Genomic DNA, 22,677 nt, shown 5'->3' with positions numbered 1-22,677 from the left:
CGAAACCTAAAAAGCGCTGCAACTCGACACGTGACCTTGGAACGGGCCAATCACTGACAGCTTGGACCTTAGCGGAATCCATCTGAATGCCTTCAGCGGAAATAACGGAACCGAGAAAAGTAACGGAGGAGACATGAAAAGAGCACTTCTCAGACTTTACGTAGAGACAATTCTCTAAAGGCGCTGTAGAACACGTCGAACGTGCTGAACATGAATCTCGAGTGACGGAGAAAAAATCAGGATATCGTCAAGATAGACAAAAACAAAGATGTTCAGCATGTCTCTCAGAACATCATTAACTAATGCCTGAAAAACAGCTGGCGCATTGGCGAGACCAAACGGCAGAACCCGGTACTCAAAATGCCTAACGGAGTGTTAAACGCCGTTTTCCACTCGTCCCCCTCTCTGATGCGCACGAGATGGTAAGCGTTACGAAGGTCCAACTTAGTAAAGCACCTGGCTCCCTGCAGAATCTCGAAGGCTGATGACATAAGGGAAGCGGATAACGATTCTTAACCGTTATGTCATTCAGCCCTCGATAATCACGCAGGGGCGCAGAGTACCGTCCTTCTTCTTAACAAAAAAGAACCCCGCCCCGGCCGGAGAGGAAGAAGGCACTATGGTACCGGCGTCAAGAGACACAGACAAATAATCCTCGAGAGCCTTACGTTCGGGAGCCGACAGAGAGTATAGTCTACCCCGAGGAGGAGTGGTCCCCGGAAGGAGATCAATACTACAATCATACGACCGGTGAGGAGGAAGGGAGTTGGCTCGGGACCGACTGAAGACCGTGCGCAGATCATGATATTCCTCCGGCACTCCTGTGAAATCGCCAGGTTCCTCCTGAGAAGTAGGGACAGAAGAAACGGGAGGGATGGCAGACATTAAACACTTCACATGACAAGAAACGTTCCAGGATAGGATAGAATTACTAGACCAATTAATAGAAGGATTATGACATACTAGCCAGGGATGACCCAAAACAACAGGTGTAAACGGTGAACGAAAAATCAAAAAAAGAAATAGTCTCACTGTGGTTACCAGATACTGTGAGGGTTAAAGGTAGTGTCTCAAATCTGATACTGGGAAGATGACTACCATCTAAGGCGAACATGGGCGTAGGCTTCTCTAACTCTCTGAAAGGAATGTCATGTTTCCGAACCCATGCTTCGTCCATGAAACAACCCTCAGCCCCAGAGTCTATCAAGGCACTACATGTAGCACCCGAACCGGTCCAGCGTAGATGGACCGACAAAGTAGTACAGGATCTTGATGGAGAGACTTGAGTAGTTGCGCTCACCTGTAGCCCTCCGCTTACAGATGAGCTCTGGCTTTTACTGGACATGAATTAACAAAATGTCCAGCAACTCCATAATAGAGGCACAGGCGGTTGGTGATCCTCCGTTCCCTCTCCTTAGTCGAGATGCGAATCCCTCCCAGCTGCATGGGCTCAGACTCTGAGCCAGAGGAGGGAGATGGTTGCGATGCGGAGCAGGGAAACACCGTTGATGCGAGCTCTCTTCCACGAGCCCGGTGACGAAGATCTACCCGTCGTTCTATGCGGATGGCGAGAGCAATCAAAGAGTCCACATCTGAAGGAACCTCCCGGGAGAGAATCTCATCCTTAACCACTGCGTGGAGTCCCTCCAGAAAACGGCGAGCAGCGCCGGCTCGTTCCACTCACTAGAGGCAGCAAGAGTGCGAAACTCAATAGAATAATCCGTTATGGACCGTTCACCTTGGCATAAGGAAGCCAGGGCCCTAGAAGCCTCCCTACCAAAAACTGAACGGTCAAAAACCCAAATCATCTCCTCTTTAAAGTTCTGGAACTTGTTAGAGCAATCAGCCCTTGCCTCCCAGATAGCTGTGCCCCATTCTCGAGCCCGGCCAGTAAGGAGTGAAATGACGTAAGCAACCCGAGCTCTCTCTCTAGAGTATGTGTTGGGTTGGAGAGAGAACACAATCTCACACTGCGTGAGAAAGGAGCGGCACTCAGTGGGCTGCCCGGAGTAGCAAGGTGGGTTATTAACCCTAGGTTCTGGAGGCTCGGCAGGCCAGGAAGTAACAGGTGGCACGAGACGTAGACTCTGGAACTGTCCAGAGAGGTCGGAAACCTGAGCGGCCAGGTTCTCCACGGCATGGCGAGCAGCAGACAATTCCTGCTTGTGTCTGCCGAGCATGGCTCCTTGGATCTCGACGGCAGTGTAACGAGCGTCTGAAGTCGCTGGGTCCATTCCTTGGTCGGTTCCTTCTGTCATGCGGGTGAAAGAGGACCCAAAAGCGACTTGGCGAAAACAGAGTCTTTAATCCAGTAAAGTAAATACAAACAAAAAACACAACTTTCACTCGAAATGACGAGGACAAACTGGAGACTCGATCTTGAACAGCAGGTGAACAGCAGGTTGCCTCGGGAAGGCACTTGAACCAGACAGACTCAGACACCTGCTCACCACGCAGCATCTGAGGAAAACACGACACGACAGGGCGATACACAAACACAGCACGGTGAATTCTAGACAAGGAACCGACAGGACAGGAACGGAACACAAAGGAAGAAATAGGGACTCTAATCAGGGGAAAGGATCGGGAACAGGTGTGGGAAGACTAAATGATTGATTAGGGGAATAGGAACAGCTGGGAGCAGGAACGGAACGATAGAGAGAAGAGAGAGCGAGAGAGTGAGAGAGGGAGGGGGAGAGAGAGGGATAGAAAGAGGGAAAGAACCTAATAAGACCAGCAGAGGGAAACGAATAGAATGGGAAGCACAGGGACAAGACAAGATAATAAATGACAAAACATGACAAGTAGTCTAGCATCCAACAAAAAGTAGTCAATTCGAGTGTAAACCTTGTGAACATGAGAGTAAAAGGAGTATTCCCTACCCGTAGGGTTAGCGATCCACCATATATCAAATAAGTTTGAATTTTTTCTGTAGGTATTCAAGAATTCGCTTGAATAGGAGGTAGGGGTTCGCTGGGTAGAGGATCTATCCAAATATTGGTCTAGCACACAGTTAAGGTCCCCTCCAATGACCAGGTTAGTATGGGAGATATCTGGAATCAGGGCAAGGACTCTTTTGAAAAAAAGAGGGGTTGTCAATGTTTGGCCCATAGATATTTAGTAGAGTTACTGAGGTAGAGTGGATTTCTCCTATTGCGATCACATGCCGACCCTCTTTATCCGCAATAGTGGTTTTATGTAGAAAGGGAATTCCTTTCCGTACCAGAATCGCTGTGCCTCTCGTTTTGGCAGAGAAGTTAGAGTGATACACTTGCCCCACCCACCTACACTTAAGTCTGCTATGAGAGTTATTCTTCAGATGGGTTTCTTGCAAAAATATAATATCAGACGAGAGTGCTTTCAAGTGGGCTAGGACCTTGCCCCTCTTAATTGGTTTGTTTAAACCCTTGACATTCCAGGAATGTAAGCCCCACCCTCCTCTCGTTTGTAGTTCCTATGGTGGCCTGCATACCATGTAACTTGATAAAAAGGTAAGAAAGCGCACCAAACCATCACGATCAGCATATGTAGCACCTGCAAGCACCTTTACTTCCCACCCTGTTCCCCTAATTTCCACAACACTTACCCCCTCCCCCCATCAACCCACATTTAACAGGCATGTACAAACAGGAGAGAAAAAAAAGGAAAAATAAAAATAATAAACACATTGTCTGGCCGATGCCAAAAAAGCACGGCGTGACCTCGAACAAGAGGTAAAACAAAAATAAAATACCAACTATACGTTCACCTCTCACTATCCTAGAACTTCTACTAACATATGAACTGAGGAGGCTCCCGCGAGTTAAGTGTTCAGTTAGCATCTAATAAACCTAAACCGAACAAGTTGCAACTTAAACATATTGCGCATTTAAGCGTCATCCTGGGTCAATCCCAGAGATAAGCAAGATATAGCCTCAAGATAATATTGCTAAGCACTGCCGGTCAAAAAATAAACCATCCGCAACCGACCTAGTCAGCCGTACCTTTACATACTGTGGGTCAGGAGATCGGAACAAGGATTTGTTAAATTAAACGTTCCCCCCATAAAAAAAATATGTTTAATAAAAAATAAGTAAAAATATATACCTTATATATATATATATACATACACATACACATACACATACATACACACATACATACACACATATATACACACACACACACACACACATATATATATACACATATATACATACACACACCCATATATACATATATATACATACACACACACATCCATACCTATACATGTATGTATACATACCCACAAAAAAAATCATATATAAAAATATATATTTAAAGAATATGTATATACATCCATATGCACACATACACATACAAACATTCATACCCCAGAATAACAATCTACACTGATTTAAAATATACACATACATAATACTAAAATGCTAAGAGAAAATAGTAATAAAGTACTAATAGTAATTATATTTACGCACACCTACACATACATAAGCACTACAGAGGGCTGGTGGGACTCTAGTCGGGAGAGAGGCCCACGGCCAGACAAAGGCAGAACGGCACAAAACATCAACTTGCTAACCAGGCGTCTGCCCCCTCCCAACCATCACCCTCGGTCCCCTGCAAGCAATAAATAAATGGTATGGTAGTAAGAGTGATGTAAGGATTGTAAAATAAATAACGAAACAAAACAAAAGTGGGGGAATATAAGTATATCCGTCCGAAGGTGTCAGTGATCAAACCTGGAAGTAAAAAATATGCGTCGCTGAGCACAGCCGGGATGAAAGTGAAGTTAACGTTAAATGAGAGCTCTGACCGCCATTCATTGGTCTGCTCAGCGTCTTACCTGCTCGGTAGCCCTTGTTGAGCCCGTTTAATACGTTTTCACCCAATATGGTATAGTATGGATTTGAGTCCATGAGCAGACCCTAACACGCACTAACAAGGCACTCTAACCTGTATGGGTGATTGGTGTATATCCCCGGATAAACTTCTCTGCGTCCAAAACCGAGGAGAGCCAAATCTTCTCACCGGAAGGCGGGGTAATTCTTAGTCTTGCAGGGAAGAGTAAGGCTGGGTGAAGATGGAGTTTGTAGAGTTTGGTCATGACATCTCTGTAGTCGGCGCGATGCTTTGCCACATCGGGCGCATAATCCTCATAGACACGGAATGGATGCCCTTTATGTGACAGGTTGCCCCTCATTCGAGCTTCACGCAGGATAAGATCCTTGGTCTTGAAACTGTGACAACAGATTATTACTGGGCGAGGACGTTGGCCCGGTCCAGGCACTGGGACAAGGGAGCGATGTGCGCGGTCCAGCTGGGGATCCGAATCCAAAACATCCGATCCCATTGCATCCTTCAATAGCTTGGCGAAGAAGTCGGTAGGGCGAGAGCCCGTCTCTATCCCCTCTGCCAGACCAACAACGCGAAGGTTATTACGTCTGGATCGGCCCTCCAGGTCCACCACTTTCACAGAAAGCCTCTGCACAGTATCCTGCAATGACGAGCATAGCTTCTCTAACTCGTCGATCCTACCAGCGTTGAATTCAGAAGCTTTCTCAAGGTCCACAATACTCTGGCCATGCAAAGCGACCGTTCGAATGACGCTCTCGATTTTGGTGTCCAGCTCAGCAATAGTGGCCTTAAGATCCTCAGCTATAGCAACACGTAGCTCCCCCAAAGCACGGGTAAGTTCTGTAAGTGTCACGTTGTTGCATGTGCCTCGTTGTTTAGTGGGGAGTAGGCCTCCGCTGTGGATTTATTGTCCTTTGGTCGCTTATTACTCGGCATTTTCATATAAAAAGTTACAATCTTGTATTAGAAAGAAACGTTTGTTGTAAAAAGTGCCATAAAGTAGGTTAAATTAGATTATTTTGCAAAAAAGTTGCAGGAGCCTCTCACGCACAGCCGTTCACTCCAACATGCTAGCTCCGCCCCCCTTTTAATGTTTTTATTAGCCTACCATCATCATAATTCCTGTGCATCAAACATCTCCATTTCCCCCAAAATAACTATATTTGCTTGATCAACCACTGGAAGTTGTATGTACGCATGGTCTGAGATTTGCGTGGAGATGCACACACTTTCTCTTCAAGATGTATAAATACCAACCTTTAGAGTTTAGAGTCTTTTTTGTGCACATACCCCTTTGATAAATGAGGCGCCAAGCCAGATGTATGTGTGTGGCTTGATGGAGACCCCAGGTGTAAGCTTGATTTGGCAACAGGCCCTGGTATAGTATAGTATAGTATAGTATAGTATAGTATAGTATAGTATAGTATAGTATAGTATAGTATAGTATAGTATAGTATAGTATAGTACAGTATTGATGAGCCTACTGAGGAGAGACAGCTAAATTAGTCTTGGGACCAATAAGGCCAAGACATTGAATGAATCGAAGCTTGTTAAACTCGCTCCCATCACACTCATCCATGTTTAGAGTCAATGGAAGGAGGATGGAGAGGGATATCAACACATAGACATAGACATAGAGAGAGAGAGAGAGAGAGAGAGAGAGAGAGAGAGAGAGAGAGAGAGAGAGAGAGAGAGAGAGAGAGAGAGAGAGAGAGAGAGAGAGAGAGAGAGAGAGAGAGAGAGAGAGAGAGAGAGAGAGAGAGAGAGAGAGAGAGAGAGAGAGAGAGAGAGAGAGAGAGAGAGATGGAGAGAGATTTTTAAAAAGAGTTGGTGTGAGGGTGGATGTCTGTGTAAAGACAGATCTTATGGATCAGTTCAGTCACTAAATTATATTATACAGCACCAAATTAACTCACATTATTTCTTCTACTTCTCTTACACTCTGCCGGAAGCTATGCCCTGAGTAACACATCTAACCAGACAGCTGAGGCTTACAAAGCTTAGACCACACAGGCCCTCTTCTACTGAAACAACCAGCCTACCAGCAGCTGCCTAAACAGGAACCAAGAGTATTCTGGGGGCTTATTAACAAGAGGCTGAACAGAGAGAGAGATAGAGACCTTTATGGTTGTGAGGTCTGGGGTCCACTCCCAAACCAAGACTTCACAAAACGGGAAAAACACCTAATTGAGACTGCACGCAGAATTCTGCAAAAATATCTTCAGTTTACAATCCAAAACCCCAAATAATGCATGCAGAGCAGTTAGGCTGATACCCGCTAATTATCCAAATCCAGAAAAGAGACGTTAAATTCTTCAACCACCTAAAAAGAAGCGATTCCCAAACCTTCCAAAACCAAGCAAACACCTACAGAGAGATAAACCTGGAGACGAGTCCCCTAAGCAAGCTGGTTCTGGGGCTCTGTTCACAAACACAAAAAGACCCTGCAGAGACCCAGGACAGCAACACAATTAGACCCAACCAAATCATGAGAAAACACATAAATAATTACTTGACACATTGCAAAGCATTACCAAAATACAGAGCACACTAGAATGCGATTTGGCCCTAAACATAGAGTACACAGTGGCAGAACACCTGACCACTGTGACGGACCCAAAATTAAGGAAATCGTTGACTACAGTGCCTTGCGAAAGTATTCGGCCCCCTTGAACTTTGCGACCTTTTGCCATATTTCAGGCTTCAAACATAAAGATATAAAACTGTATTTTTTTGTGAAGAATCAACAACAAGTGGGACACAATCATGAAGTGGAACGACATTTATTAGATATTTCAAACTTTTTAACAAATCAAAAACTGAAAAATTGGGCGTGCAAAATTATTCAGCCCCCTTAAGTAAGGAAATGTGGCAAAAGGTCGCAAAGTTCAAGGGGGCCGAATACTTTCACAAGGCACTGTATGTACAGACTCAGTGTGTCACGCCCTGACCATAGAGAGCCTTTTATTCTCTATGTTGGTTAGGTCAGGGTGTGACTAGGGTGGTTTATCTAGGTTGTTTTACGTCTATATTGGCCTGGTATGGTTCCCAATCAGAGGCAGCTGTTTATCGTTGTCTCTGATTGGGGATTATATTTAGGCAGCCATTTCACTACTGTTTTTTTGTGGGATCTTGTTTTTGAGTCAGTGCATGTTGCACCTCAGTACTGCACGGTCGTTGTTTGTTTCTTGTTTTGAGTTTCACATAATAAAGATGTGGAACTCCATTCACTCTGTGCCTTGGTCCGAGTATGCTTCAAAAAATCGTGACACAGTGAGCATAGCCTTGCTATTGAGAGAGGACGCCGTAGGCAAACCTGGCCCTCAAGAGAAGACAGGCTATCTGCACACTGCCCACAAAATTAGGTGGAAACTGAGTTGCACTTCCTAACATCCTGACAATTTGTATAAATTCCCATGTCTATTGGGTGAAATACCACAGTGTGCCATCACAGCAGCAAGATTTGTGACCTGTGGCCACAATAAAATGACAACCAGTGAAGAAGAAACACCATTGTAAATACAACCCATATTTATGTTTATTTATTTTCCTTTTTGTACTTTAACTATTTGCACACCGTTACAACACTGTATATAGCCATAATATGACATTTGAAATGTCTCTATTCCTTTGGAAATAGGTGAGTGTAATGTTTACTCTTCATTCTTTATTGTTTTTTTTCAATTTTGTGTATCTATTTAAAAATATATTTATATTAAATTTTATTTCACCTTTATTTAAATAGGTCAATAGTGGCAAAGTAATTACAATTTAGCAATTTACACTGGAGTGATATATGTGCAGATGAGGATGTGCAAGTAGAAATACTGGTGTGCAAAAAAAAGAATATGGGGATGAGGTAGGTAGTTGGTTGAATGGGCTTTTTACAGATGGGCTGTGAACAGCTGCAGCGATCGGTAAGCTGCTCTGACAGCTGACACTTAAAGTTAGTGAGGGAGATATAAGTCTCCAACTTCAGTGATTTTTGCAATTCGATCCAGTCATTGACAGCAGGGAACTGGAAGGAAAGGCGGCCAAACGAGGTGTTGGCTTTGGGGATGACCAGTGAAATATACCTGCTGGAGCGTGTGCTACGGGTGGGTGTTGCTATGGTGACCAGCGAGCTGAGATAAGGCGGAGCTTTACTTAGCAAAGACTTAAGGATGACCTGGAGCCAGTGGGTTTGGCGACGAATATGTAGCGAGGACCAGCCAACGGGAGCATATAGGTCGCAGTGGTGGGTAGAATATTGGGCTTTGGTGACAAAACGGATGGCACTGTGTTATAGACCGCATCCAATTTGCTGAGTAGAATGTTGGAGGCTATTTTGTAAATGACATCGCCAAAGTCAAGGATCGGTAGGATAGTCAGTTTTATGAGGGTATGTTTGGCAGCATGAGTGAAGGAGGCTTTGTTGTGAAATAGGAAGGCAATTCTAGATTTAACTTTGGATTGGAGATGCTTAATGTGAGTCTGGAGGGAGAGTTTAAAGTCTAACCAGACATTGGTGTTCGCCTTAGCAATCTCACTAGGATAAAGACCTCCTCCATTCCTGCCATTATTGAAAAGATCGTGATACCTCACATCTCAAAATAGGGCTACTTAATGCTAGATCCCTTACTTCAAAGGCAGTTAGAGTCAATGAACTAATCACTGTTCATAATCTTGATGTAATTGGCCTGACTGAAACATGGCTTAAGCCTGATGAATTTACTGTGTTAAATGAGGCCTCATCTCCTGGTTACACTGGTGACCATATCCCCCGTGCATCCCGCAAAGGCGGAGGTGTTGCTAACATTTACAATAGCAAATTTCAATTTACAAAAAAATATATGTTTTCGTCTTTTGAGCTTCTTGTCATGAAATCTATGCAGCCGACTCAATCACTTTTTATAGCTACTGTTTAAAGGCCTCCTGGGCCATATACAGCGTTTCTCACCGAGTTCCCTGAATTCCTATCGGACCTTGTAGTCATAGCAGATAATATTCACATTTTTGGTGACTTTAATATTCACATGGAAAAGTCCACAGACAAACTCCAAAAGGCTTTCGGAGCCATCATCGACTTAGTGGGTTTGGTCCAACACGTCTCTGGACCTACTCACTGTCACAGTCAGACTCTGGACCTAGTTTTGTCCCATGGAATAAATGTTGTGGATCTTAATGTTTTTCCTCATAATCCTGGACTATCGAACCACCATTTTATTACATTTGCAATTGCAACAAATAATCTGCTCAGACCCCAACCAAGGAGCATCAAAAGTTGTGCTATAAATTCCTAGACAACACAAAGATTCCTTGATGCCCTTCCAGAATCCCTCTGCCTACCCAAGGACGTCAGAAGACAAAAATCAGTTAACCTCTTGGTGTTAGGGGGCAGTATTTTTATTTTTGGAGAAAAAAAAATCATTTTAAACAGAATATTTTGACAGGAAAAGATGCTAGATTATGCATATAATTGACAGCTTTGGATAGAAAACACTAACGTTTCCAAAACTGTAAACATATTGTCTGTGAATTTAACAGAACTGATGTTGCAGGCGAAAGCCTGAGAAAAATCCAATCTGGAAGTGCCCCAGGTTTTGAAAGCGCTGCGTTCCAATGACTCCCTATTCAGCTGTGAATGTACCATCAACGAGCTTACGCTTTCTACGTATTCCCCAAGATGTCTACAGCATTGTGACGTAGTTTTACGCATTTCTGTTGAAGAATAGCCGTAGGCGGCCACATTGCGTAAGTGGTCACATGGTGGCTCCGAGAGAGATTCTCGTGTAAAATACAGAGGTAGCCATTACTCAAATCGTTCCTAGTGAAAAACGAATTGTCCCGACAGATATATTATCGAATAGATATTAGAAAAACACCTTGAGGATGGATTCTAAACAACGTTTGCCATGTTTCTGTCGATATTATGGAGCTAATTTGGAATATATTTCGGCGTTGTGGTGACCGCAATTTCCGGGCAATTTCTCAGCCAAACGTGAAGAACAAACAGAGCTATTTCGCCTACAAAAATAATCTTTTGGGAAAAAATGAACTTTGGCTGTCTACCTGGGAGTCTCGTGAGTGAAACCATCTGAAGTTCATCAAAGGTAAACTATTTAATTTGATTGCTTTTCTGGTTTCCGTGACAAGCTTGCCTGCTGCTAGCAAGGCATAATGCTATGCTAGGCTATGATAAACTTACACAAATGCTTGTCTAGCGTTGGCTGTAAAGCATATTTTGAAAATCTGAGATGACAGGGTGATTAACAAAAGGCTAAGCTGTGTTCCAATATATTTCACTTGTGATTTTCATGAATAGGAATATTTTCTAGGAAGATTTATGTCCGTTGCGTTATGCTAATTAGTGTCAGATGATGACAATGGTCCCGTTCACGGGATGGGGTGTCACTACAGGTTAAAAACAAAAACATTTCTCATAAGAAACTAGCTCCCTGGTATACAGAAAATACCCAAGCTCTGAAGCAAGCTTCCAGAAAATTTAAACGGAAATGGCGCCACACCAAACTGGAAGTCTTCTGACTAGCTTGGAAAGACAGTACGTGCAGTATCGAAGAGCCCTCACTGCTGCTCGATCATCCTATTTTTCCAACTTAATTGAGGAAAATAAGAACAATCTGACATTTCTTTTTGATACTGTCGCAAAGCTAACTAAAAAGCAGCATTCCCCAAGTGAGGATGGCTTTCACTTCAGCAGTAATAAATTCATAAACTTCTTTGAGGAAAAGATCATGATCATTAGAAAGCAAATTACGGACTCCTCTTTAAATCTGTGTATTCCATCAAAGCTCAGTTGTCCTGAGTCTGCACAACTCTGCCAGGACCTAGGATCAAGAGAGACCGTCAAGTGTTTTAGTACTATATCTCTTGACACAATGATGAAAATAATCATGGCCTCTAAACCTTCAAGCTGGAAACTGGATCCTATTCCAACTAAACTACTGAAAGAGCTGCTTCCTGTGCTGGCCCTCCTATGTTGAACATAATAAACAGCTCTCTTTCCACCGGATGTGTACCAAACTCACTAAAAGTGGCAGTAATAAAACCTCTCTTGAAAAAGCCAAACCTTGACCCAGAAAATCTAAAAAACTATCGGCCTATATTGAATCTTCCATTCCTCTCAAAATTTTTACAAAAAGCTGTTGCAACTCACTGCCTTCTTGAAGACAAACAATGTATACGAAATGCTTCCGTCTGGTTTTAGACCCCATCATAGCATTGAGACTGCACTTGTAGATGTGGTAAATGACCTTTTAATGGCATCAGACCAAGGCTCTGCATCTGTCCTCGTGTTCCTAGACCTTAGTGCTGCTTTTGATACCATCGATCATCACATTCTTTTGGAGAGATTGGAAACCCAAATTGGTCTACACGGACAAGTTCTGGCCTGGTTTAGATCTTATCTGTCGGAAAGACATCAGTTTGTCTCTGTGAATGGTTTGTGCTCCGACAAATCAACTGTAAATTCTGGTGTTCCCCAAGGTTCCGTTTTAGGACCACTATTGTTTTCACTATATATTTTACCTCTTGGGGATGTCATTCGAAAACATAATGTTAACTTTCACTGCTATGCGGATGACACACTGCCGTACATTTCAATGAAACATGGTGAAGCCCCAAAATTGCCTCGCTAGAAGCCTGTGTTTCAGACATAAGGAAGTGGATAGCTGCAAACTTTCTACTTTTAAACTCAGACAAAACAGAGATGCTTGTTCTAGGTCCCAAGAAACAAAGAGATCTTCTGTTGAATCTGACAATTAATCTTAATGGTTGTACAGTCGTCTCAAATAAAACTGTGAAGGACCTCGGCATTACTCTGGACCATGATCTCTCTTTTGACAAACATATCAAGACTGTTTCAAGGACAGCATTTTCCCATCTACGTAACATTGCAAAAATCAGAAACTTTCTGTCCAAAAATGATGCAGAAAAATTAATCCATGCTTTTGTTACTTCTAGGTTAGACTACTGCAATGCTCTACTTTCCGGCTACCCGGAAAAGCACTAAATAAACTTCAGTTAGTGCTAAATACGGCTGCTAGAATCCTGACTAGAACCAAAAATATTTATCATATTACTCCAGTGCTAGCCTCCCTACACTGGCTTCCTGTTAAGGCAAGGGCTGATTTCAAGGTTTTACTGCTAACCTACAAAGCATTACATGGGCTTGCTCCTACCTATCTCTCTGATTTGGTCCTTCCGTACATACCTACACGTACGCTACGGTCACAAGACGCAGGCATCCTAATTGTCCCTAGAATTTCTAAGCAAACAGCTGGAGGCAGGGCTTTCTCCTATAGAGCTCCATTTTTATGGAATGGTCTGCCTACCCATGTGAGAGACACAGACTCGGTCTCAACCTTTAGGTCTTTACTGAAGACTCCTCTCTTCAGTGGGTCATATGATTGAGTGTAGTCTGGCCCAGGAGTGTGAAGGTGAACGGAAAGGCTCTGGAGCAACGAACCGCCCTTGCTTCCTCTGCCTGGGCGGTTCCCCTCTTTCTACTGGGTTTCTCTGCCTCTAACCCTATTACAGGGGCTGAGTCACTGGCTTACTGGTGCTCTTTCATGCCGTCCCTAGGAGGGGTGCATCACTTGAGTGGGTTGAGTTACTGATGTGATCTTCCTGTCTTGGTTGGCGCCCCCCCCCCTTTGGGTTGTGCCGTGGCGGAGATGTTTGTGGGCTATACTCGGCCTTGTCTCATGATGGTAAGTTGGTGGTTGAAAATATCCCTCTCGTGGTGTGGGGGCTGTGCTTTGGCAAAGTGGGTGGGGTTATATCCTTCCTGCTTGGCCCTGTCCGGGGATATCATCGGATGGGGCCACAGTGTCTCCTAACCCCTCCTGTCTCAGCCTCCAGTATTTATGCTGCAGTAGTTTATGTGTTGGGTGGCTAGGGTCAGTTTGTTATATCTGGAGTACTTCTCCGGTCTTATCCGGTGTCCTGTGTGAATTTAAGTATGCTCTCTCTAATTCGCTCTTTCTTTCTCTCTCTCGGAGGACCTGAGCCCTAGAACCATGCCTCAGGACTACCTGGCATGATGACTCCTTGCTGTCCCCAGTCCACCTGGTCGTGCTGCTGCTCCAGTTTCAACTGTTCTGCCTGCGGCTATGGAATCCTGACCTGTTCACGGGACATGCTACCTGTCCCAGACCTGCTGTTTTAAAATCTCTAGAGACAGCAGGAGTGGTAGAGATACTCTTAATGATTGGCTATGAAAAGCCAACAGACATTTACTCCTGAGGTACTGACTTGCTGCACCCTCGACAACTACTGTGATTATTATTATTTGACCATGCTGGTCATTTATGAACATTTGAACATAGCCTGATTCCTCTCTAGGTTTCTTCCTAGGTTTTTGCCTTTCTAGGGAGTTTTTCATAGCCACCGTGCTTCTACAACTGCATTGCTTGCTGTTTGTGGTTTTAGGCTAGGTTTCTGTACAGAACTTTGAGATATCAACTGATGTACAAAGGGCTATATAAATACATTATTTTACAAGTATTTATAGTTGTCAACATATTTAAGTGGCAGGGTTGTCATGCAGGTGAAAGAGGACCCAAAAGCGACTTAACAGAAACAGAGTTTATTCAAGTCCAAAGCAGGGAATAACCTGCTCACAATAACAGAAATCCTCTAGTCTGTAGAGGGGAATAACAAGAGAAGCGGCCACAGACTGCTCGGGTGGCGCAGGCCGTAGTTGACAGAGACACCTGCTCACACGCAGCATCTGATGAAGGCAAAAAACACGACAGGACAGGGCGAAACACAATCACAGCATGGTGAATACTAAACAAGGAACCGACGGGACAGGAACGGAACACAAAGGAATAAATAGGGACTCTAATCAGGGGAAAGGATCGGAAACAGGTGTGGGAAGACTAAATGATGATTAGGGGAATAGGAACAGCTGGGAGCAGGAACGGAACGATAGAGAGAAGAGAGAGCGAGAGAGTGAGAGAGGGAGGGGAGAGAGAGGGATAGAAAGAGGGAAAGAACCAAATAAGACCAGCAGAGGGAAACGAATAGAATGGGGAGCACAGGGACAAGACATGATAATAAATGACAAACATGACAGTACCCCCACTCACCGGCGCCTCCTGGCGCACTCGAGGAGGAATCCTGGCGGCAACGGAGGAAATCATCGATGAGTGAACGGTCCAGCACGTCCCGAGACGGAACCCAACTCCTCTCCTCAGGACCGTAACCCTCCCAATCCACTAAGTATTGGTGACCCCGTCCCCGAACGCATGTCCATGATCTTATGTACCTTGTAAATAGGTGCGCTCTCGACAAGGACGGGAGGGGGGGAGAGAAGACGAACGGGGGTGCGAAGAAAGGGCTTAACACAGGAGACATGGAAGACAGGATGGACGCGACGAAGATGTCGCGGAAGAAGCAGTCGCACAGCGACAGGATTGACGACCTGGGAGACACGGAACGGACCAATGAACCGCGGAGTCAACTTACGAGAAGCTGTCGTAAGAGGAAGGTTGCGAGTGGAAAGCCACACTCTCTGGCCGCAACAATACCTTGGACTCTTAATCCTGCGTTTATTGGCGGCTCTCACAGTCTTCCCCGCAGACAAAGGCAGACCGGTAATGAAGTCTAAGGCGATGTGAGACCATGGTCGAGAAGGAATGGGGAGCGGTCTGAGACGACCGGCAGGAGGAGAGTTACCCGACTTAGTCTGCGCGCAGTCCGAACAAGCAGCCACGAAACGGCGCGTGTCACGCTCCTGAGTCGGCCACCAAAAGCGCTGGCGAATAGACGCAAGAGTGCCTCGAACACCGGGATGACCAGCTAACTTGGCAGAGTGAGCCCACTGAAGAACAGCCAGACGAGTGGAAACAGGAACGAAAAGGAGGTTACTAGGACAAGCGCGCGGCGACGCAGTGTGCGTGAGTGCTTGCTTAACCTGTCTTTCAATTCCCCAGACTGTTAACCCGACAACACGCCCATAAGGAAGAATCCCCTCGGGATCAGTAGAAGCCACAGAAGAACTAAACAGACGGGATAAGGCATCAGGCTTGGTGTTCTTGCTACCCGGACGGTAAGAAATCACAAACTCGAAACGAGCGAAAAACAACGCCCAACGAGCTTGACGGGCATTAAGTCGTTTGGCAGAACGGATGTACTCAAGGTTCTTATGGTCTGTCCAAACGACAAAGGAACGGTCGCCCCCTCCAACCACTGTCGCCATTCGCCTAGGGCTAAGCGGATGGCGAGCAGTTCACGGTTACCCACATCATAGTTGCGCTCAGATGGCGACAGGCGATGAGAAAAATAAGCGCAAGGATGAACCTTATCGTCAGACTGGAAGCGCTGGGATAGAATGGCTCCCACGCCTACCTCTGAAGCGTCAACCTCGACAATGAATTGTCTAGTGACGTCAGGAGTAACGAGGATAGGAGCGGACGTAAAACGTTCTTTTAGAAGATCAAAAGCTCCCTGGGCGGAACCGGACCACTTAAAACACGTCTTGACAGAAGTAAGAGCTGTGAGAGGGGCAGCAACTTGACCGAAATTACGAATGAAACGCCGATAGAAATTAGCGAAACCTAAAGCGCTGCAACTCGACACGTGACCTTGGAACGGGCCAATCACTGACAGCTTGGACCTTAGCGGAATCCATCTGAATGCTCGAGTGACGGAGAAAAAATCAGGATATCGTCAAGATAGACAAAAACAAAGATGTTCAGCATGTCTCTCAGAACATCATTAACTAATGCCTGAAAAACAGCTGGCGCATTGGCGAGACCGAACGGCAGAACCCGGTACTCAAAATGCCCTAACGGAGTGTTAAACGCCGTTTTCCACTCGTCCCCCTCTCTGATGCGCACGAGATGGTAAGCGTTACGAAGGTCCAACTTAGTAAAGCACCTGGCTCCCTGCAGAATCTCGAAGGCTGATGACATAAGGGAAGCGGATAACGATTCTTAACCGTTATGTCATTCAGCCCTCGATAATCCACGCAGGGCGCAGAGTACCGTCCTTCTTCTTAACAAAAAAGAACCCCGCCCGAGGAGAAGAAGAAGGCACTATGGTACCGGCGTCAAGAGACACAGACAAATAATCCTCGAGAGCCTTACGTTCGGGAGCCGACAGAGAGTATAGTCTACCTCGAGGAGGAGTGGTCCCCGGAAGGAGATCAATACTACAATCATACGACCGGTGAGGAGGAAGGGAGTTGGCTCGGGACCGACTGAAGACCGTGCGCAGATCATGATATTCCTCCGGCACTCCTGTCAAATCGCCAGGTTCCTCCTGAGAAGTAGGGACAGAAGAAACGGGGAGGGATGGCAGACATTAAACACTTCACATGACAAGAAACGTTCCAGGATAGGATAGAATTACTAGACCAATTAATAGAAGGATTATGACATACTAGCCAGGGATGACCCAAAACAACAGGTGTAAACGGTGAACGGAAAATCAAAAAAGAAATAGTCTCACTGTGGTTACCAGATACTGTGAGAGTTAAAGGTAGTGTCTCAAATTTGATACTGGGAAGATGACTACCATCTAAGGCAAACATGGGTAGGCTTGTCTAACGGTCTGAAAGGAATGTTATGTTCCGAACCCATGCTTCGTCCATGAAACAACCCTCAGCCCCAGAGTCAATCAAGGCACTGCATGTAGCACCGAACCGGTCCAGCGTAGATGGACCGACAAAGTAGTACAAGATCTAGATGAAGAGACCTGAGTAGTAGCGCTCACCAGTAGCCCTCCGCTTACTGATGGGCTCTGGCCTCTTACTGGACATGAATTAACAAAATGTCCAGCAACTCCCATAATAGAGGCACAGGCGGTTGGTGATCCTCCGTTCCCTCTCCTTAGTCGAGATGCGAATCCCTCCCAGCTGCATGGGCTCAGTCTCAAAGCCAGAGGAGGGAGATGGTTGCGATGCGGAGCAGGGAAACACCGTTGATGCGAGCTCTCTTCCACGAGCCCGGTGACGAAGATCTACCCGTCGTTCTATGCGGATGGCGAGAGCAATCAAAGAGTCCACATCTGAAGGAACCTCCCGGGAGAGAATCTCATCCTTAACCACTGCGTGGAGTCCCTCCAGAAAACGAGCGAGCAGCGCCGGCTCGTTCCACTCACTAGAGGCAGCAAGAGTGCGAAACTCAATAGAATAATCCGTTATGGACCGTTCACCTTGGCATAAGGAAGCCAGGGCCCTAGAAGCCTCCCTACCAAAAACTGAACGGTCAAAAACCCGAATCATCTCCTCTCTTTAAAGTTCTGGAACTTGTTAGAGCAATCAGCCCTTGCCTCCCAGATAGCTGTGCCCCATTCTCGAGCCCGGCCAGTAAGGAGTGAAATGACGTAAGCAACCCGAGCTCTCTCTCTAGAGTATGTGTTGGGTTGGAGAGAGAACACAATCTCACACTGCGTGAGAAAGGAGCGGCACTCAGTGGGCTGCCCGGAGTAGCAAGGTGGGTTATTAACCCTAGGTTCTGGAGGCTCGGCAGGCCAGGAAGTAACAGGTGGCACGAGACGTAGACTCTGGAACTGTCCAGAGGTCGGAAACCTGAGCGGCCAGGTTCTCCACGGCATGGCGAGCAGCAGACAATTCCTGCTCGTGTCTGCCGAGCATGGCTCCTTGGATCTTGACGGCAGTGTAACGAGCGTCTGAAGTCGCTGGGTCCATTCCTTGGTCGGTTCCTTCTGTCATGCAGGTGAAAGAGGACCCAAAAGCGACTTAACAGAAACAGAGTTTATTCAAGTCCAAACAGGGAATAACAGAAATCCTCTAGTCTGTAGAGGGGAATAACAAGAGAAGCGGCCACAGACTGCAGGTCGCCGGTGGCGCAGGCCGTAGTTGACAGAGACACCTGCTCACACGCAGCATCTGATGAAGGCAAAAAACACGACAGGACAGGGCGAAACACAATCACAGCATGGTGAATACTAAACAAGGAACCGACGGGACAGGAACGGAACACAAAGGAATAAATAGGGACTCTAATCAGGGGAAAGGATCGGGAACAGGTGTGGGAAGACTAAATGATGATTAGGGGAATAGGAACAGCTGGGAGCAGGAACGGAACGATAGAGAGAAGAGAGAGCGAGAGAGTGAGAGAGGGAGGGGAGAGAGAGGGATAGAAAGAGGGAAAGAACCAAATAAGACCAGCAGAGGGAAACGAATAGAATGGGGAGCACAGGGACAAGACATGATAATAAATGACAAACATGACAAGGGTAGCCTAGTGGTTAGAGCGTTGGACAAGTAACCGAAAGGTTGCAAGTACAAATCCCCGAGCTGACAAGGTACAAATCTGTCATTCTGCCCCTGAATAGGCAGTTAACCCACTGTTCCTAGGCCGTCATTGAAAATAAGAATTTGTTCTTAACTGACTTGCCTAGTAAAATAAAGATAAAAAAAAAAAATTAAGTCAGAACCGTCCAGAGTAGAGATGCTAGTTGTGCGGGCAGTGATCGGTTGAAGAGCATTTCATCTTACTATTATTTAAGAGCAGTTGGAGGCCACGGAAGGAATGTTGTATGGCGTTGAAGCTTGTTTGGAGGTTTGTTAACACATTGTCCAAAGAAGGGCCAGAATGAACAGGATATGTGTACAGTTGATTTTTCACTTGCTTTGGCAATGTCAAAACGTGTGTGTTTCCATTGCCAATAAAGCCAATTGACTTGAATTGAATTGAATTGGAGAGAGAGAGAGAGAGAGAGAGAGAGAGAGAGAGAGAGAGAGAGAGAGAGAGAGAGAGAGAGAGAGAGAAAGCTGAAATACTGCAGATATTTTTAGGTTGTGCTTGCATGCGCCAGAAGAAGAGCCAGTGATGGGCCCTCCCCGGACTTGCATATCCTCCTGAGCACAAGACTCACTGGCTTGATTAACATAGCAGAGCTGCTGGTTCAAACAGATATCCCCTCACAGGCACTCATCTCAAACTATCACTCTTCCCCTCGCTCTGATTCTGTCTCTCTCTACCTCTCATTTTCTCACTCCTTCTCACTGCTTCCCTACCCCCCCCCCTTCGCACACGATTTCCTCTATTCCCCAATTCACTCTCCCTCCCTCTATTCCTATCCACCCACTCTCTCTCGACCCATTTCCCTCTCTCCATCTCTGTCCTTACAACAGAGATCAAGGCTAGGCTGGGCTGTAGGTCGGTACTTCCTGACGTGGTAATGTGCAGCTAATTGGTCGTTTTCAGACCAGTGGGTACATCGCACAGCAGCTGTTGGCACTTTGTTGCCATGGAGCAGACTTAAAAGACTTATCAGTCCTTCTGCTCCACTGATTACAGGTGTCGGCTCCAAATCAGAGAGAGAAACCACTAATTTACAAACCAATACAGCAAATAAGGAGAGAGAGAGAGAGTGGAAGTATATTTGCATTCATTCAAACATTGCAGTAACACATAGGATATGTGCAAATTGTGGACATAATATATAAAGAAAGAAATTGTAAGGGTTAAATCTGAAAAAGTGCTAATTCTGCTCTCATAGCTGCTAGTGCATAGTGTATCTAGTTGTCTACCTAGAATGGAAATCTCTGAACAGTTGTTTTGATTCGGTAATTTTAGTCCTGTTGATGTTTTTGATGTTTACTGCAGCATCAATCTACAGAGGTGTAGGAAAGGTTGCATTGCCTGGCAACAGCGAAATGAGACTATTCCGGGATTAGTGTCATAAACTAGTCACTATTTTCACTGCTACCTTTAGCTCGCCTTTACTTCAGCAGCTCTTGCACTCCATCACATGGGCAGGTGAAACAGAGAGAGACAGAGGAACCGGCGGCATTCGTTGACGTCACAGGCACAAACTGAGGCTATAAAAAGCCACCTGCCAGTACATACAGTATAAAACACGGGGAAGACTTTGAGAAAAGCTTCTGAAAATACAGGTTATGATTCGCCCTATGATTGTGTGTGTGTGTGTGTGTGTGTGTGTGTGTGTATGTGTGTGTGTGTGTGTGTGTGTGTGTGTGTGTGTGTGTGTGTGTGTGTGTGTGTGTGTGTGTGTGTGTGTGTGTGTGTGTGTGTGTGTGTGTGTGTGTGTGTGTGTGTGTGTGTGTGTGTGTGTGTGTGTGTGTGTGTGTGTGTGTGTGTGTGCTTGCTTGTGTGCACATCTGTGTATGTGAGAGGGGGTCTCTCACCACTTCTGGAAGCAGCTTGGTGGCCAGGTCATGGATTGCTTTTCCTAGAATACACAGGGAGGACAAGATGAAGACCACCCCAAGGACCACGCACGCTCTGTGGACAGACAGAAATCAAGTCTTAGGGCTTCTTCAATTGTCATCCTCCAGTAAAAATAATATTCACAAAAACATATTTTTACGTTTTTTTGCTGCACCTCACCGTGGTACACTTAAATCCTGTAGATTATTGGTTCTCCAGGGAGCCATAACTGATTGTGAATATTACTTTAACACAGGTGTAATCAGGCATAGAGAGGCAGAGGAGATCTGTTCCAATTAAATAAAAGTGAAACGCGTCTGTTCTCTGGGTTCCTGGCTACGGTCACAGCAGCAGCTTCACAGCTCAGTACTTTGGCGCCAGAGAAAGATGTTTGCTTCCTCTGCCATTTCTTCCCCATTTATCTCTCATTTTGACACTTCCGCAAAGGAGGAATGAGAATGTCTCCATCCATCCCTCCCTCCCTCCACCTCCATCCCTCCTTACAGCAGGCGGGCATAAGATGGATGGTAGATGGGCGGCATTGTCCTTTATCATTGTAGCGCCTGCAGTGCTGAGGAAGTAGCTGTGACATGCCAGAACAAGTCCGTCAACCAGGAACAAGATGTAAACTGGGACGAACCCCTGTATTACTGTGGAAGATGTGCTGTATCATTGTACACTGGGAGAGATATACTGTGCCTGGATGTGGCTGCCTGGATTAGAAATACATTTAATGTCTCAACGGCTCAATAATGTAACGTATGAGACACACTGATATAGAGTCGAGCCAAAGGCAATGTACAAGGCAGGTTTCTGAAGATAATAACCCTGTAGGCTACTAGAGGAGGGAGAACTGTTGCTACGGTGGTGTACATGGAATGTTCTAATAGGGAACACCATGCAACCTGTATGTTCAATGAGATGAATATGAATGTTGCGCCCGTTTCACTCACATGTACTCCCTATGAGCGGAGTGGACAGCTGCGGCATTGCTATAGCGCCACAGCACGATAATTGAAGATAGCACGTCCAACGTGGCGTCAAACTGCAAAGACAGACAACCTGCGATTAGGCCTCCAGTGAGGATACATCAAATAACAAAGTATATAGTACATTCAGGAAAACACTCAACTCTAGTCCCACCTCCCCCCTACTTAAACTCCATATGCTCTACTAATAGACTAGGCTGGTTACTGGACAGTAGGATGGACAGTAGGATACAAATCCCCATTCAAATCTGTCAATTTAAAATAGAGATATCTGCCTTAAATAAACCCATCCGCCGATGTCGCACCTCCACACCTGTGGTGAAAAGTGACAGAGCTAGAGCGGTGTATGGCAGACCATGAGACAAGCAGAAAATCGGTCTTCTAACAAAATTGTCCGGAGTGTCCGAACGGTTTGGCCTACAAACTATTATGACCCCTCTATAGACATGGCCTTAACAGCTCCTCATTATCCTCCATCATCCAGCTCCTCATTATCATCCATTATCATCCATGTCTAATATGCAGACTCTCTCTAGTAACCTATTCTCGTTTACCTGACATGACATGATAGCTTCTTTTATAACATCCTAGAGCTTCCCACAGTATCTGTGGGGATATTTATGTTATCACACAGTGTTCTGATGTGCTGTTACCAAGGAAACAATGGCAGACAACTTGCATCTGATCTCCACCAGAGTTAA

The 22,677-nt window shown here is 45.5% G+C and overlaps 1 protein-coding gene across 2 annotated transcripts in view; it reads right to left on the bottom strand.

Annotated features, from left to right (window-relative positions):
• Nucleotides 1-22,677, bottom strand: part of LOC124043950 (transmembrane protein 163-like) — a 123,017-nt gene that overhangs the window by 14,715 nt on the left and 85,625 nt on the right. For both annotated transcript variants that reach the window (XM_046363120.1, XM_046363121.1), the window contains exons 4-5: nucleotides 21,941-22,032; nucleotides 20,966-21,062 (exon numbers count right to left, since the gene is read on the bottom strand). In XM_046363120.1, coding sequence (XP_046219076.1) covers nucleotides 20,966-21,062; nucleotides 21,941-22,032 — 189 coding nt within the window. The remainder of the gene's footprint in view (nucleotides 1-20,965; nucleotides 21,063-21,940; nucleotides 22,033-22,677) is intronic.

The sequence above is a fragment of the Oncorhynchus gorbuscha genome, linkage group LG09 (assembly GCF_021184085.1).
Source record: "Oncorhynchus gorbuscha isolate QuinsamMale2020 ecotype Even-year linkage group LG09, OgorEven_v1.0, whole genome shotgun sequence".
Lineage (NCBI taxonomy): Eukaryota > Metazoa > Chordata > Actinopteri > Salmoniformes > Salmonidae > Oncorhynchus > Oncorhynchus gorbuscha.
This window is presented reverse-complemented; position numbering and strand designations above follow the sequence as displayed.